At 45.9% G+C, this 16,721-nt stretch overlaps 1 protein-coding gene across 4 annotated transcripts in view; it reads right to left on the bottom strand.

Annotated features, from left to right (window-relative positions):
- Window positions 1-16,721, bottom strand: part of TSEN34 (tRNA splicing endonuclease subunit 34) — a 167,824-nt gene that overhangs the window by 42,174 nt on the left and 108,929 nt on the right. For all 4 annotated transcript variants that reach the window (XM_086930345.1, XM_086930344.1, XM_086930347.1 and 1 more), the window contains one exon: window positions 6,462-6,678. In XM_086930345.1, coding sequence (XP_086786471.1) covers window positions 6,462-6,678 — 217 coding nt within the window. The remainder of the gene's footprint in view (window positions 1-6,461; window positions 6,679-16,721) is intronic.

The following is a 16,721-nucleotide window of genomic DNA, read 5'->3' as shown; positions in this document are numbered from 1 at the left end:
CGCCATCTTCGTTTCCAGAGTTGTTAGGTCCCGCCTAATGGATCGCAACACACTAGAATGTTTCGACATTGCTACCCCCCTGATGTATACCTTAAATGCCTCCCACACCGTAAAGAAGTCATCCACTGTGCCCACGTTTGTAGTAAAGAACTGCTCTATTTCCTCTGCTAGTTCCCCCCTGAAGGCCTCGTCAAGCAGTGCAAAAGGCGGGAACCGCCAGGTGAAGGCTGGGATCCCCCTCCTGGGCGTTGCGAGGCGGAGGAGAATGGGGGAGTGATCTGAAAGCGTGCGTGGGAGGACTGTGCATGTGCAAATGTTGTTAAGTACCAGGGGGGGTGCCAACCAGTAGTCAATCCTGGTGTGTACATCGTGAAATGCAGAATAGTGAGTAAACCCACCCGCCCTCGGATGCTTTTCCCTCCAGACATCCAGCAAGTCAGATTTGATCATTTCAGCCGCCATGTACGTGGCCGAGGCCACAGGTCTCCGGGCAGGGCCCGCAGAGCGGTCCATTGACGGGTCAAACACAAAATTAAAGTCCCCGCCCCATAACATCCAGGGCTGTGCATGCGTTCTTACAATAGCTGACAGGTTCTTATAGAATTCAGGGTGGTCATAGTTTGGGCCATAGACGTTCACTATTAGTATGTCCATCCCCTTGCCCACACATCTCGCCAGGACATATCTACCGTCTGGATCTGAGTGCATCGGAATGAGCCGCAACTGTGACTTTGGATTAGCCCAAATTAACACCCCTCTGGCATGAGTAGTGTAACCCGCCGCCACTGTGTTCCCCGACAAACCCCTGGCTTTGAGCATTCTGCTGGAGAGTGGTAGGTGTGTCTCCTGCAGCAGAGCTATGTCGACGTTATGTCTGCTAAGATAGTTAAGGACTTTCCTCACTTTGCGGAAGTCGTTCAGGCCCCGCACATTCCAAGTCAGTAAATGCAGCTCATTCCGGGCACGTGCATGCAAAGTCGGTGTTGTATCAGCCATTGCTAAGTTGGTTCAGAGCTTGGACCGTGAGGATGGATAGTGCAGGACACAGTAGGACACCCCAACTCCCAATCGCCCTCCGGCGCTCGCGAACAGGGACAGCAGAACACTTCAATTCACACACTTCACAGGCAAACCCCGTCAACAACCCCAACCAGACACCCCCCCTCCCCTCCCCGAGCCTAGCTCCCACCCCAAGTGCAACAACCCACCCACAGCCGACCTCCCCCAACCTGGTCAGACAGACCCCACTCTCCCCCCCCATGTACCCCCTACAGGTGTAGTGTCAAATGGTCCGACACCAACCCCTCAGTGAGTAAAAACAACCAAAAGCTCAAGGGCAGAGCGCACCAATGCAGTACACCCCTAACTGTTCCAAGTGATAGCAAGTACTGCTCCCCTCTCAGCTCCATTCAAGAGTCATTGCTCAAGGCATGTTGAAAAGTGTTACTCAGACTCACTCTGACTGGCTTCCCCGGCTCAGTGTATACTGCCACGAAGCACACATCCCCTTACCAGCACCATAGGGTAACCAAGTTGTCCATCCCCGACGCGTGGAGCAGGTGCCATTGCAAGGCCGGGTCGCCCATAATGTCCGGGTCCATGATCCGACCAGTGTGCGGAGGATCAACTCCTTCTCCAGCCGCCATTTAGTCCTGTTCCTCCATAGAGACCTCCTCCTCGTCCTCCCGGCCACTCCGGTTCTCCTTCCTTTCCCGTGTCCAGGTCTTAAGGGACTTATGCAGTTCTTTCGGGTCCGTGAAGTAGTACGATTTCCCACCTGTATTGATCCGAAGTTTGGCTGGATACATCATTGCATAGTCCAGGCCAAGTGTTCTAAGCTGCTTCTTATATGGCGCAAACTGCCGCCGTTCCTCCTGCACCTTGGCTGTGAAGTCCGGGTAGAGGGAGATGTTCATGCCCTCATGCTGGAGTTTGCCCTTCTCTCTCGCCACTCTCAGGGCAGTGTCCCGGTCGCGATAGTTGAGCAGTTTCGCGATTATGGGGCGAGGTGGCAAGCCAGGCTGGGGCTGCGGGCCCAGTGTGCGGTGGGCGCGTTCCACGATGAACATGGGGGAAAAGACTTCCTCTCCCAGGAGTGTTTGCAGGAGTTTCTCCACATACAGTTCCATTTTCCCCGTTTGCGTGGATTCCGCCACTCCTGTGATTCGGAGGTTGGATCTGCGAGAACGTGCTTCCAGGTCCTCTGTCTTGTCCCTGATGACTGTCAGGAGTCTGTCAAATTGCTTGCGTTCCTTGTCCCACTCCATCTGGGCTTCTTCGGCTTCAGTGAGCCGGCGCTCCGCCATGTCGAGGCGCTCCGCATGTTTGTCCACTCGCTCTGCCATACGGTTCATGCGGTACGACAGAGCGTCTATCTTGGTGCCCACCGCCGCAATACTCTCCTGAATGCCTTTTTCCATGGCTGCCAACATGTCCCGGAGCTCCGTCGGAGCCTGGGTCGGCGCCGCTGCCGCTCCCTTCGGCGACGTGTCCGGTGCCGGAACCTCTGATCCTTTCAGACGGCGCCGTTCAAAGGAGATCTTCCCCTGGGTCGCATCGTTCTTCCCCATGGTGTTTATGATACGTAGCAGCACCGAGTAAATAAGCTCGTCGCACCGGCCGAGCAGGTGTCCACTCCGGTCCTCGATACCTCGTCACCAGCGGTCAGGTATCCGATGCGTAGAAAATGGCGGCGGCAATGGCGGGCAGTACCTCTCCGTCCGCAGGTTCCAGAACGGCCCAGCGCCAGACAGGGTCAGGTTCTACCAGCTGTCCCAGATAATCAGTCCCTCAGCAGAATACGGGGAGATGGCAGAGCCTCATGCGATCTGTGCAAGTGAGCCCGGTTGCAACGCCGGGTTCGATGTCGCCCCACCACGTGGCGCGGTGCCTCAGTTTGTGTGCTCCACCGCTCCGCTGCTTCTCCAGTCCCCTGTCCCACCGGTGCTGTGTAGGGTAGGAGGTGTAGGACTTTGCAATCCAGGGTCCGTTCCAATCGCGCCTCGGCTTGCACGGTGTACGGCACCGCCGGAGTTGTGGCCGCACGCACAGTGACGTCGCCTGGCCTCTTTTCCAGGATAGCCCGCTGCTTTCGGCCTAGTCCGCCACAGGCGCGCCACCAGGCACAACGCCCCGGAATGTACAGGAATGCACGCCCTGCAGCCAGCCAAAAAGATCTTCGATCACTGCCCGGGGTGCCAGCAGATGTTTCCAAGCAAGCTATCGCCAATTCGAGCACATCAAGGATAGTCAAGCAGGATAATTCTGGAGCTTTGCGAGGAGCCGAGGGCTCACGCGTCCGCCAGACGCCGGCTAGCTCCGCCCCCCCCAGTATAGGTTTTAATAATGTATTCCCATGCTCAACCCTGGGTAGCATGGTATTTCATACAAACTGTACAAAATATCGATGTTCGTTCTATCACATTTGATCATAGCATCTGTATATAAACTTCCCTTTTACTGCCCATATGCATTTATCAAGTGTAAGAATCAAGTATAGATTAAACTTACTTTAAATGCTGCGAGTTAAAAGAGCATGTTGCAATTGAAGCCTGATAAGGAAACTAAAGTGTTCACCATGCTGCTCACATTTTTGTATTCTCTACTGTGTTGTGTACTTAAAGCTCAAAGTCTCTCCAGGACTCATGATCCATCTGTATCATAGGCCAGTAGTACTGCTTGTTAGGACCTGCACCAGCTGCTCTCTGATGGATGACAGAAAGGCTTTGAAAAGCAGATGGACTGCTTGAAGCTCCAGCAGGTTGATATGCAGCTGGCCCTTTGCCAGAGACCAGAGGATTCTGATCTCCAGTTCTTCCACATGCTTCTACCCAAACCATCAGCAACGCATCTCTCACAATCATGAACTCTGGGTGGGAGAAGGAGAGTGACCTGCTGCAGTTCAGGTTGGTGCATAACACCACCACTGCAGATCCTGAACCATCTCCTTTGGAATCTGAATGGAGTTGGGAGAGGCATCCCTGATTATGAACACTTTGAGATCTGAGGGTCCACTGCAGGGCCAGCATTTGCAACTTGACATTCAGGATGATGAAGATACACTAGGCCAGGAGACCAAGAAGCCACAGAACCACCCTAACCAAACCCCAGGACTGATCCCAAAATAATGGGCTCATATCATGAATGTCCCGAAAGTGCTGCAGCATAAGACAAATGCAAAAAGAACAATTGATAGACAGAATGCTGATCAATGTCAAACATTCACCCCAGTACAGGGATCCATCGTTTTTGTTTGCTCCCAATACCATTTCAGTCTAAACCCAGCCATATGCCAATCAGTCTTGACCCTTCACCATGACAACAGTCCAGCCCGAACTGCCTGGCCAGGTTCTCCCTGGACCAGAAACAAGCATCCTAGGACCGGTTTCGTGGTTTCATCCTTCATCAGCAAAGGCTAGCTTGACTTCAGTGGCATGGAGAGAACAAGACCCACGTCTGGGCATACTCGTCCCACTTGGGGTGACAAATTCAAAAAGAACAATTGATGCACATAATGCTGATCAATGTCAAACATGCAGTACAGAGATATGGGCCTAAATCCATTGTTTATTTTGCTCCCTATGCCATTCCAGTTTAAACCAGCCATGTGCAAATCAGTCTTGACCCTGTTCTCCATGGGAACAGTCAAGCCCAAACTGACAGGTCAGGCTCACCCTTTACCGAAAAGAAGCATCTTAGGACTGGTTTCAGGGTTTCACCCCTTATCAGCCAGGCTAAGGTGACTCCACTGACAAGGAGAGCAAAGGACCCATGTCTAGGCATGCCCGTCTTACTCGGGGTGACAAATGAAAAAAGTACAACTTATGGACAGAATGCTGATCATACGACAGGCAATGATGGAAGCCTTTTTGCATGGGGCTCAGGTGGGACTTGGACTTCTTGATGGTTAATGTTGGAACAAGGGTTATTAATAGTGGAAAATATGCATCTATGACTGGCAAGAAGGCCACCAACACGGTCTAGGGCTCAGTATAGGTCTCTATAAATTATTTCTGTGCTCAACCCTCGGTAGCTTGGCTGCAAGCAGGCAGGCTTAACTTAGGAGACAGGTAATTAAAGCATTTAAAAACACCAATTCAGAAGACACAAACTAAATAAAAGTTCCACAACAATTTATAAAAATAGAAAATATATTTATCTTTAAAATGACATAAAAATGATAGAAACCCAATGTAATGAACAAGAGATATGAATTTTTAAAGAATTACCACTCTATAGTGCTTCAATGCCTACAGCGCCACTATGGGACTTCGCCTCAAGCTTGACCGGGACAAAGTCAAAGTTTCAGGTTGACCGCAAAAGAGCCCTGGCACCAAGAATTCAAATTGACCATACTAGGCAAGGATTGAACATTCAAGCTCTCAGACATAGGGTCAGAAGAACAGGATCAACACAACCTGCTCTATGTTATATTATGTTGAAAACACTTATCGGCACGATTACATGGAGGTGCCATGGCGCTAACTCTGTTGAGAAAGGATAGGGAAGACCACTAATTACAGAAAAGCCAGGTTTTCAGCTCCTTACAAAATGACATCAAACTGGGCAGGAATCTGATATGAGAGGGAAGAAGATTCAAGCTTTAGAAGTGGGATTACAAAACTTCTACCTCCCCAGATAACATGTTTAAACATGGGAACCACCATTCTCTTAGCCCCAGAAAAGCATAGGTTTCTGCTAGGCTCATACCACTTAAATGACTCCTTCAAATACTCAGAGTCGATGTTGTGCAATGATTTGTAGGCAATGCAAAGAGCCTTAAACTTGATTTGTTGCTTAACTGAAAGTTAGTGTAGATTATGAATCGCTTGAGAAATAGGTTTTAATTTGGGGATCTGTGATCGATACCTAACGGCAGTATTTTGTAAGGCTTGGAGTTTGTTCAGATGTTGTTGCTGCACATTTAGATACAAACCATTGCAATAATCTAGTTTTGGGATTACCACCGCTGTTATCCCTTTTTTCGTGCATCCAATAGGATGTAGGGGAGGATTTTTTTTTTATCATCCTCAAGGTGTAAAAAGAGGAAGAGATGACTGCATTTACATGGTTTTGAAAATTGATCTTGCATATCCTTGTTCAGTTTGTGTGTGTATTTTAGTTTTAATGGGTAAGTGGGTGAATGCAAAAACGAGTTAGTAGGTGAATGAATAGATAGAGTGCAAGGAGTCCAAAAAAAGTGCATGTATGATTGCTTATTCAGTGTATAAATTCACCAGTTACTCAAAGGGCATGTTTAGTTGTAAGGGAGGAATGCGGGCTTCACCTATGCTTGTTGTACATAGCACTTAGTAGAGGGGGTTAGACTGTTTCTAAACTGTCTCAGTTTTGAAAGTATATAAACCCGGAGGCACTGTGCATAAAGTGGTTTGCACAATACTGTACTTATCTAATGTTTCAACAAGCTCAGGCCCTGTGAAGCTTAAGTATAAGGCTCTGACCTGCTGACTCTTTGTGTTCCTGCTTTTTCTTGGCCCGCCCTCGGGTGATCCGTTCAGACAGACCCTCGAGCAAACGGCGCCGCTCCTCCAGGGCAAGGCTCCGCTGCTCATGATATGATTCCTGTAGGCTCTGCTGGAACGCTTCCACCTCTGGACGTGGGGGCTCGTCTTCTTCACAGGTTTCAGAATCACTGGCATCGTCTGATTCAGCTTCCTCCTGGAGAGGAACCAAACATAATACGCCATGAGAGCTTACAGTTATGCATCAGGTTTCCTTGATTGAATTAACAGCAGCAAAAAATACAAACACAGTTTCAGAACGGCAGTAACTTGTCAGCCAGCATGAGGCCTATGCTAGGGGGCCTATTCACTAAAGGAAACTTACACATGAGTAAATCCACACATGTAAGTTTTCTCTTACACATTTGAGTAGCTTTACTACTTTTGGCTACTCACCAAAGTTACTCATAACTGTTTACTTGCATGTCTCCACACCCCGAAATAGTGGGTGGACCCACATTTATGAGTATAATGTTACTAGATCCAAAAAGCAGCAGAAATAAGTCCAGCGCCACACCTAGTCAACCAGTGATAATGCAATACCTTCCCAAAGAAAATATTGGAGGCAGGAACTTAAAATAGAACCCCAGAAAAAAAAAGTTTGGATTTTTTTTTAAATATAGAAATTTAATGTTAAACATATATAGTTAAAATTAAATATTATTTAATAAGATATTTTAGTTCAAAATAAATCTAACTTTTTTTAAACAGGGAACAATAATTTCAATTAATTCTAAACATATGTTTTGTAATTTGTAACACAATGAGTAAACAGATTACTTTTTTAATAGATTTTCTCATAAAACATAACAAGAACAAGCAGTGCACAATACAGGCTACAGATCAAAAGGAATACCACCACCTTATATCAAATCATTGTTATGAATAACAAAGTGACACGTTGTACCACAGTATATAGATGGCAGAAGGTATCGATTCAAAAAAGCAGAATGCTAAGTCCAAGACAACCCCAAAGATACAGTGAGAACATACATATATATTATCACACTTGGCAGTCACATTCCTCACAAATTAGCAAAAAGATTTTTTAAAAGTTTTTTTTCCCTCTTTTATTTTTTTTAAATGACGACTAATTGTCTGAGCAATATACTGAGCTAGTGCCACCATCCCCGTTGAATTTATTAAGGAGGAGCCCCCAGGTCATGATCGGTTCCTTCAGCATTCTCATCAGTGCGGGTGAGGCGCATAGGAGGACAGATTACTTTAAACAGTATTTTTTTTTAGTACATTTTTAAAAATGCATTTTTATTTAATATATTGGTAGCAAAGATTAATTCAAAGAGTTAATAGTTTTATAGCATTTTTCTTATTTTTGCTACATTTGAAATAACTTTGTAAAATGACTAAATGAACATTTAACTGAAACGTTTCCGCACTTTTTCAAGTTCAATAAACTTTTTAACTTTTCCCTGTGCCTTAATATAGAAAGATCTACAAAATTCGAATTCTTATCTAATAAATACTTTTTTGAAGTTGAAATAAAAAAAACACAATGTATTAAAAAAATTATATTTATTAATAATTTTTAAAAGTGATGTATTTAATTAATTATAAGTAATTTCATTACATTTTAATAAAATATTTTACGTCACTTTTTAATTAATGAAAGGTTATTCAATTGTTTTAAAATTAAAATCCAAATACATATTTTTAATATTAAATGTATTTATATTTTGAGTAGTATAAATGATTTAATTTAAAATTAATTAAGTTGCTATCTCCACTGATTTCTATGGGAGTTTGTTTTAGTACCAGCGTGTGGCCATGTGTGGTGCTGGATTAACTTCAACTTTGAGCCATAGTATATTTACTAATGGAGTTTCTGAATAGCAATGGACTTACTCTTTTTTGGATGGTTGTTTGTCCTGCCCTAAATCCATCTTTACTCCTCACTGAACGCCGCCTATTTTGTAGTAGGTAGGCCTAATTTTTCAACCACTCCCCCAGTCCCTCCAACATTTACTATTAGGGAAGTAGTAAACTTTCAAATGGGAGGATTTACCCCATAAAGTCAGGAGAGAAGGAAATGTACACTAAAATGCTTGTGAAATTAATTTTGTAGTAGTTTAGTAGTACTACTGTAATACTACTAAACATAAAATGCAGTTTGTGAATAGGGCCCTAGGTGTTCACTAGCCCAAAACAAAGCTGTTACTACCATATATCCGTTATCACTTAAACCATATTGTTTATAAATCAATCCTTAAAATCTCAATTTATATTTTCTGTAAAATATTCATAGCATCACTTAAAAATGTAAGACTTAAATTTAAAAGCGTAAGTAAAACAGGATATTTACAATACAGTTATATAATTCTAAAATAGGCCATCTGAATGTCCAAATTTCATATGTTTATTCCCTATTCAGCAATCACATTGGATACACAGTGCACAGTACAAGTTTGCCAGTAAGGCTCTGAATTGTCCTTATATAGGTTCCAAACAACATGCTCTATTTTTGATATTAAGATAAATCATTAAAGATTTGTGCAGTTTCATCTATATATAGCAAAAATTAGGATGTGCTAAAAATATACATTTGCTTTTGTCCTAGACCCATTCAGAGTTGTACATACCAGCAGTTTTAATCATAAATTTAATGTTACATAATTTGTATTAAAGCTCTATATCTAGACAAACTGATTTCATATCATTGTATCCAACACTTAATGGATAATCGCTTCCCTGCTCAATCTGGAATCTAGAACTTGGTCTCAGTATCTTTTTTTTAACACTGTGAAGGTTGTTATATTGAGATTAACCAAACATTATCGCAATTCCAGAAATCTCAGATTTATTTTCGAATAAGTGAGCAAATGGTAGCGGAATAGCACAAGGATATGATACAAGGTTCTGTAGAGCCACTATTAAGGGCACAACGAGGGCAGCCCAGGCACAACCAGGGCAGCAGTTTTCAATTAACCTTTGCTGACACTTAGTTGAAGTTCAAGATGAGTAGGGAAGGCATAAATACCTACTGAGTGCTTTGACAGAGATAAGACAAAATACTTACTGAGTGCTTTGACAGATTTTTAAAACAAAATAATATCTAAATATTATATGATAAATAAATGCCTCCAGCGTTCACACCCTCACAACAAGGTAAAGATTGTCTGAATTGTAAAGGTTTCCGATTAGAGTGCATAGTTATTCCTTCGAATTGCTTACTAACACATAACACTTCTCAACCTGTACAATCCACTTTGTGTTATCTGTTAGCTTGAGGTTATTGTAGTGGCTGAATTTTACTGTATTGCTCTGTGAGTCACGTGACTCACAACCTTGCTGTTATGCTTTGTCTGCATTCTCGAGCTTTGCTGCTCGGCTGTTGTGTGTTCCTTGGTAACGCCATTCCTGGCGTTGGATTCCCAGCAGCTGATTGACTCTGGCTGTGGGTGCATAAATTACTTAAATAAACCCACAGAGAAACTATTCCGGTTCCAAGTACTTCATTCAACAACTTGGTGATGAGCGGGATTTTCTCTGCACCCACTGCCGAGATCCTGCCGTCCGACTTGATCTTTCGTCATTTCACGAGCAAAGCGGTCGCAGCTTTCTACATTTCCTGTGCTGCTGACAACCTAGCGCGTGTGTTTCATCCAAGCCTTCAGGGAAGGAACTTCAATTAAGGCCGGAAATTCTATTTTCACGTACTTTGCTTGTCTGGCTTGTGTGGCGGTTTGTTTAGCTCGAGCTCTGTGGCGCTCCAACTCAGAATTCAATTTACTGCATGCGCGTGCAGCATCTACTATTATGTGACAGTAGAATCAAAAATTTGCTAGCATTCGCGCCAAGAATTTTCAATTCTATTAAGGACACGGAGGCGAGAATTATGCTTCTCAATCTTTACTGCAAAAACACAGCGGCCAATGAAAATGCATATTTTCATAAGTAACAGTATAACAAAACTACATTGCCCATGATGCACACAAGTATAGGCACGCCCTCATAGTCCACAAGAACCCTCTGCGTGCTCCCATCATCCTCTTTCTTTGCAGTGAACACAAGTCCAACGGTAACTTGAATAATTGTACAATCTCCTCCAACGTGGAAGAATAAATGGTCTTCAGGCATAGACTCTTGGTAGCCAGCTTCTCTTATTCAGACTTCTTGTCTGATCCTGAAACAAAGGAAATGAAACAGCCGTAACCACTGAATAAATTCGATCATCATCAAAATATCTGGGTGGGCAAGCTTGTTACTCCTAACCAAGCCGGGTGGGATAATCCTCACCTCAGTGTCCTTAATAGAATTGAAAATTCTTGGCGCGAATGCTAGAAAATTTTTGATTCTATTACAGGACCTGAGGCTTCAGATTATGCTAGTTTAACGCTCATTAAAAACCACAGAAGTAATATCACCCACCGGCTAATAATAAAATTTCTTAAATGTTGACTCAGAGGACCAATCTGCACAACGCACAATGTCCTGAATGTTTGAACCCAACATGTACTTTTTCGACGCCATAGCGCCTCTCACTGAATGAGCACCAAATATTTGAGTGTCAATACCAGCTTCCTGCATTATAAAACGAAGCCATCTGGCAATAGTGGCGGCCACCACCGGTTTAAATGGTTTCTGCAGTGCAATCAACAATTGAGAACAACCATGAGGCCTCAAGGCCTTCGTACATTCTTCATACGTCTTTAAACATTGCACCACACATAATTTCTCATTTTCAGGAAAAGCATTATAATCAATATGACGTGACAATGTTTTAGTACGACCTGTAATATTGAATGAAATCCCTTCAGGGGTAAATACTCTACCTGTAACGTGGAGTGCTCTCACATCCGATGAACGTCTGCACGACGACAGGCAAAGCAGCATGGCCAGTTTGGCCGATAACTGCTTCCTAGATAAGAGTGTATTAACAGGCCACTTGTTAATTAAGGAAATGACTAAAGAAACGTCCCACAGACCCGTATATTTGGGTTTAGGTGGGTTGGCAACCCTAATTCCTTCAAGTGGTTTGCATACTACCGGGTGCATACCCACCGGTTTTCCGTCTATCTGGGCATACCCCGCAGAAATAGCTGATCTAATATTGTTTACCAATCGATAAGCCAGACAGTCCGCTGCCTTATCTGACAAAAAATTTAACACGTTGGATAAGTCTGCCCCCACGGGATCCAAATGTCGTTCCATGCACCAATCCACCCAGTTCTTCCAGGCTGAGGAATGCCGTTTTCTGGTAGAAGGTGCCCAGGCCTGTCTGATAAATTCAGAAGTTCTGTCCGAAACTCCTGGCAAGTGCCACTGTTCCCTGAAAGCCTCCATGCCATCAGCGTGAGTCTGCCCTCTAGAATCATAGGGTGTCGTTCCTGAAGAGGGCCGGGCAATAGCGTTTCCGAATCCGGAATCAACCCGGGAAGATCGCAACTCCACTGTAACAACTTCGGGAACCACGACTGGGACGTCCACTACGGCGTCACCAGGACTATCTCCGCCCGTTATCTGATCACCTGCGTCATCACTCTGGGAATCAGCAAGAACGGGGGAAATGCATACTGAACCGCATTCGACCAATCCTGTAGAAAGGCGTCGGTCGCTATTGCCATCGGGTCTGGCCTCCAGCTGAAAAACTGAGGAATCTGGCATGTGAGTCTGGAGGCAAACCGGTCCGTCTGAAATGGACCCCAAATCGCCTGGAGCCACTGGAAGACTCCGGGAAGCAACTTACAGTCGCTGTAATCCCTGAGATGCCTGGAATTCCAATCCGCCACCTGATTGGCCTGGCCCGGGATGTATTCTGCCATCACTGAGATCTGATTCGCGAGGCAGTAATGCCAAAAGTCCTTGGCTATCTGTACAAGAAGAGACGGTCTCGTGCCGCCCAACTTGTTGATATACCTCACCGCGGACACATTGTCTATGCGGAGGAGGATGCAACAAGAGGTCTCCCTCGGGGATAGCGTCCGAATTGCGAACGACCCTGCGAGCAGTTCTAAGCAGTTTATGTGCAAGGATAGCTCTTGCGGAGACCATCTGCCGCCTGTGGAGATGTCCCCGCAGCGTGCGCCCCAGCCCCATCGGCTGGCGTCTGACTATCACCTCTGGTTGTGAGCCGAATATTGCTCTGCCGTTCCACGCGTCTACGTGACCAAGCCACCACTGTAGTTCGGTTCTGACTTTCTGTGACAGTGGGATATTGTCCGAATAGGACAGCCCCTTCTGAAGATGCCTGAAGGGCCCTGTAATGAAGAGGGCCTGGGAATATCGCCTGAATCGACGAGGCCAACACCCCTACTACTCTGGCAATGGCCCTTAGAGTGACCGTCTGACTGTCCAATAACTTCAGGATTTCTTTCTTGAGATTCCTCAATTTCATCTTTGGAAGGCACAGTTGGGCTGACTGTATATCTATTGTAAACCCGAGAAAATCTATCACCTGAGTCGGGACAATCACCGACTTCTTCGGATTGATAACAAATCCTAAGCTCTGAAGCAGCGTTGTCGTAAGGGCGAGGTGCTGCCTGAGTGTGATTGGACTCTGTGCCATGATCAAGATGTCGTCTAGATATATTATGAGCCGTATTCCCCTCTCCCTGAGATGGGCGACCACTGGTTTCATCACCTTGGTGAAGCACCAAGGAGCTGAGGAGAGCCCGAAAGGAAGAGCCAAATATTTGTACCACTGGCCGTTCCATCTGAACTGCAGGAACCTGCGGTGGCGAGGGAAGATTGTAATGGAGGGATGGGCGTCTTTGAGGTCCAACCGAACCAGCCAATCTCCTTCCTGTAACAAATCCGCTAGAAGATGGATGCCCTCCATCTTGAAGTGATTGTAGGTAAGGAACCGATTGAATTCTTTGAGGTTCAGCACAAACCTGTTGCCACCTCCTTTCTTCTGTACGATAAAGATGTTGCTGCAGAAACCGTGAGGCCCTTCGTGACATTGAGCAATCGCGCGCTTCTGCAGCAAGTCTGCAATCTCCTCGTCTATGAAATTGCGATCTTGTTGGGAAAAATGGAGACATGTTGCAAGAGCTGACTGCCACGGAGGAGAGTAAAACTCCAACCGAAACCCTTGAATGGTTTGCAACACCCAAGCGTCCTGAGTCAGGACCTGCCACTGTTTGAGACAATGTTGAGTACAACCCCCCAAAGGAATGATATACTGATCTACTACACTCACCTGCGGAATGTTGTTTATTGAAGTTGGCTCTGTTATTTCCGGCCTGGAAACGACCTCTGTTAAATGGTCTTCGTGATGGGTAAAAGGTACCTCCACGGGTGGAGTCCCAATCTCCTCTCCCGCGACCGAAGTCGCCGCGTTGGGAACCGTGCCGATATCCTCGGCCTGACAAGCGGCCCCCGCCTCGCCCGGCCCGATTAAAAAGTTTTTGGTTAAAGACCCTTTTGATGCCACTTTGCGCCTTATCAAGGGAGGTGAAGGTTCTGACGTACTTTGAAACGTCCTTTACAAAGCGCTCTCCGAATAATTGACCGCCAGCTAAGGGGCCTGGCTCCGCATCTGCTAACTCAGTCAGGTTGCTGTCCATCCTGATTAGTAAGGACTTGCGGCTTTCTGACGAGATCTCGCAATTTGCATTCCCGATGAGACAGATAGCCCGCTGTGTCCAACCCGCCAGAATGTCCGGGTCAATGGGAGCAGCGGTCTCTTTGGCTGCCAGCGCCATTTCCAAAATTTTAGCCAAAGGTCCCACGACGTCTAACATCTTGTCCTGACATCCGCGCCACGCGCGGTCTAGGCCACGTTTGGGGTCCTTTGAGAAGCTCTTTAGAAACGTGAGCAGGCTTGCGTCAATTTCGGCTGTCTCAGCCACCTTGTCCGGCCGAGGACACTCAGACTTGAGGCGATTGCGTACCTCTCTAGAGAACCCCTTCCTCAGATTCTCGTGTAGATAATCTGAAACCGCGGGAGGCGGTATCCAATCAGAGGACCGGGGGTGGACAATCTCGGAAGGGTCAAAGGTAAAAGAAGTGTTAGGAGGCTCTGCCGCGGTCTGGGTCCCAAGCTTAGCCTTCTTTGGTGGAGGAGGCTCCTCAGAAGTGTCAGTGTCGGTGTCGGTATTAGTGGTAGTGGTGTCAGTGTCATCCTGTACTTTGGACCTAGCTCCTGATGTCTCTCCTGCATAGGAGTGCTCCGCTGCCACACTGGCAGGCAGTGTCGCTAAGGCCTGGGCATGTGGCCATTTCTTCGTGGTACCTGTGCCTGTGCCCGAAGTAGAAGCTTCAGATTTACGTTTCTGTTGCTGTTTTCCATAGGCATGGCGTTTTGCAAAGCCCTCTAATTGTTTCCGAATAGGGCGCAATGCTGCAGCTAGGGCCTGCTGCACGGTCTGGGGCACCGTGGTTTCCATCGCCTTATTTCTGATGATTGCACTGAAGCATCCAAGGCCTCAACGAGGTTATCCTCTAAGACAGCCTCCTGCTGTCCTGCATCCACCTCCTCTACATCATAATATTCCTTAGGGTCCTGAACCCACTCATCCATACTAGGAGGGTAATGGGGGGGGTGGGGGTTGCCCATAAGCACACAAGTTCAGTATTAACTATAGTCTAAACCCTCTCAGCAAAGCTGTAGTCGGGCAGGTCAGTGACCTGTGCCAGAAACAATATCTTGAGCGTGTGCGCACTCACTGGCCTGTATTTTACAACCTGGGTGCAGGCGCTATAAACAGAGATGCAGCCGGTGTGGAAAACGCATGAAAAATGCATTTAAATTGTGCCTGGGGTTCGCGCCGAGGTGCGCAGCCCAAACGCTACTAAAACCGCCCAAAAGGAGCCCAAGTTTCGGTCAGCGCTTGGTGCGCACGTCGGCCGAGAGCCACTCTGCCCGTACGGCGTAGGAGTGCTGACAAGGGAGGTCCAACGCCAGCGCTAATCGCAATGCCGGTAACGAGGCTCCTATGGTGAAAGCGGCTGCTGCCCTGCCGGTCAAGGACCGTTGCTATGCGCGCGAGGTCGAAGAAGCGGGAGCGGCCTCCGCAGCGAGCATAGAGCGAGGGAGAAGAACCCTCCTTGAGAAAAAAACGGAGCGAGGCTCCAACGCCCTTCACACGGTACCGGCACAATATTAATCGTATAAATGCACCATAAACAGTAACTGTGAGCATATAGACTCAATAAAGCAAATCTCAAGCAAATATCAATCACAATATACAATATAAGCCCCATATAAAGCAAAGTGAGGGGACATGTAATCAGGTGCACTTAACTCTTGCTGTGAGCAGCAAAGAAATAGGATGATGGGAGCACGCAGAGGGTTCTTGTGGACTATGGGGGCGTGCCTATACTTGTGTGCATCATGGGCAATGTAGTTTTGATATACTGTTACTTATGAAAATATGCATTTTCATTGGCTGCTGTGTTTTTGCAGTAAAGATTGAGAAGCATAATCTGAAGCCTCCGGTCCTGTAATAGAATCCAGCCCACAGCATAAAAAAAGGGCACCAAGTGTAGAAACTCGAGTGTACCGTTGCCTTGGTAACAACGCACAAGCACATCTGGCGGCCATCTTTAAAAAAAAGAATTTCCTTCAAAACAAAGCTCGCAACTTTATCTACACAAAGATAACAGGGACACAAGCCTATCCCGTCCTCAATCATCTGCACTTTGTGACCTCCACTCGATATATGGGGCCCCTTAGTGACGTACCTTCACATCCGAGCCAGACTGCCTCCCCCACGCTGCCCGCCAGCACTCCGCCCGTGCTGGTCAGTAGCCACCTCTTTCCCTGTCCTCATCTCTCTCCAGCCGGATCTGCTCCTTCCTCTAAGATGCTGACATCACATTATACAGCTATGTACAGCTTAATAATGCTATTGCCGTATTGTACAAGATTATGCCTTTATTTGATTGGTTTTTCAATTTTTTTTATGTACTCTGCAAAGCATCTAGTATGTATGATGCTCTGATTTGATGCTAAATGGTATTTTGGTAATGTATTTGCCAATAAAGGTTTTGAAAAAATAAAAAATTACAAAAATTGCTATTTAACAAAAAATGATTATTCTTACGTGTTTCAAAGGAAATGTTGCAGAGTAGTATCCAGGTATACTACTATGAGTAAGAAAAGTAATCAAAAAAGTAACTTGCCTGGTATTTTAATGAAAAGCCCATTCAATTCTATGTATTGTATTCACAGAGCATTGCATTTCTCTGAAACAATACTTTAAGCCAAAACAAAGTGCATATACAATTAACAATGCT

The sequence above is a fragment of the Lissotriton vulgaris genome, chromosome 7 (genome assembly GCF_964263255.1).
Source record: "Lissotriton vulgaris chromosome 7, aLisVul1.2, whole genome shotgun sequence".
In the NCBI taxonomy this organism is placed as follows: Eukaryota; Metazoa; Chordata; class Amphibia; order Caudata; family Salamandridae; genus Lissotriton; species Lissotriton vulgaris.
The sequence above is the reverse complement of the archived record's forward strand: the minus strand, read 5'-3'. Positions and strand labels throughout refer to the sequence as shown.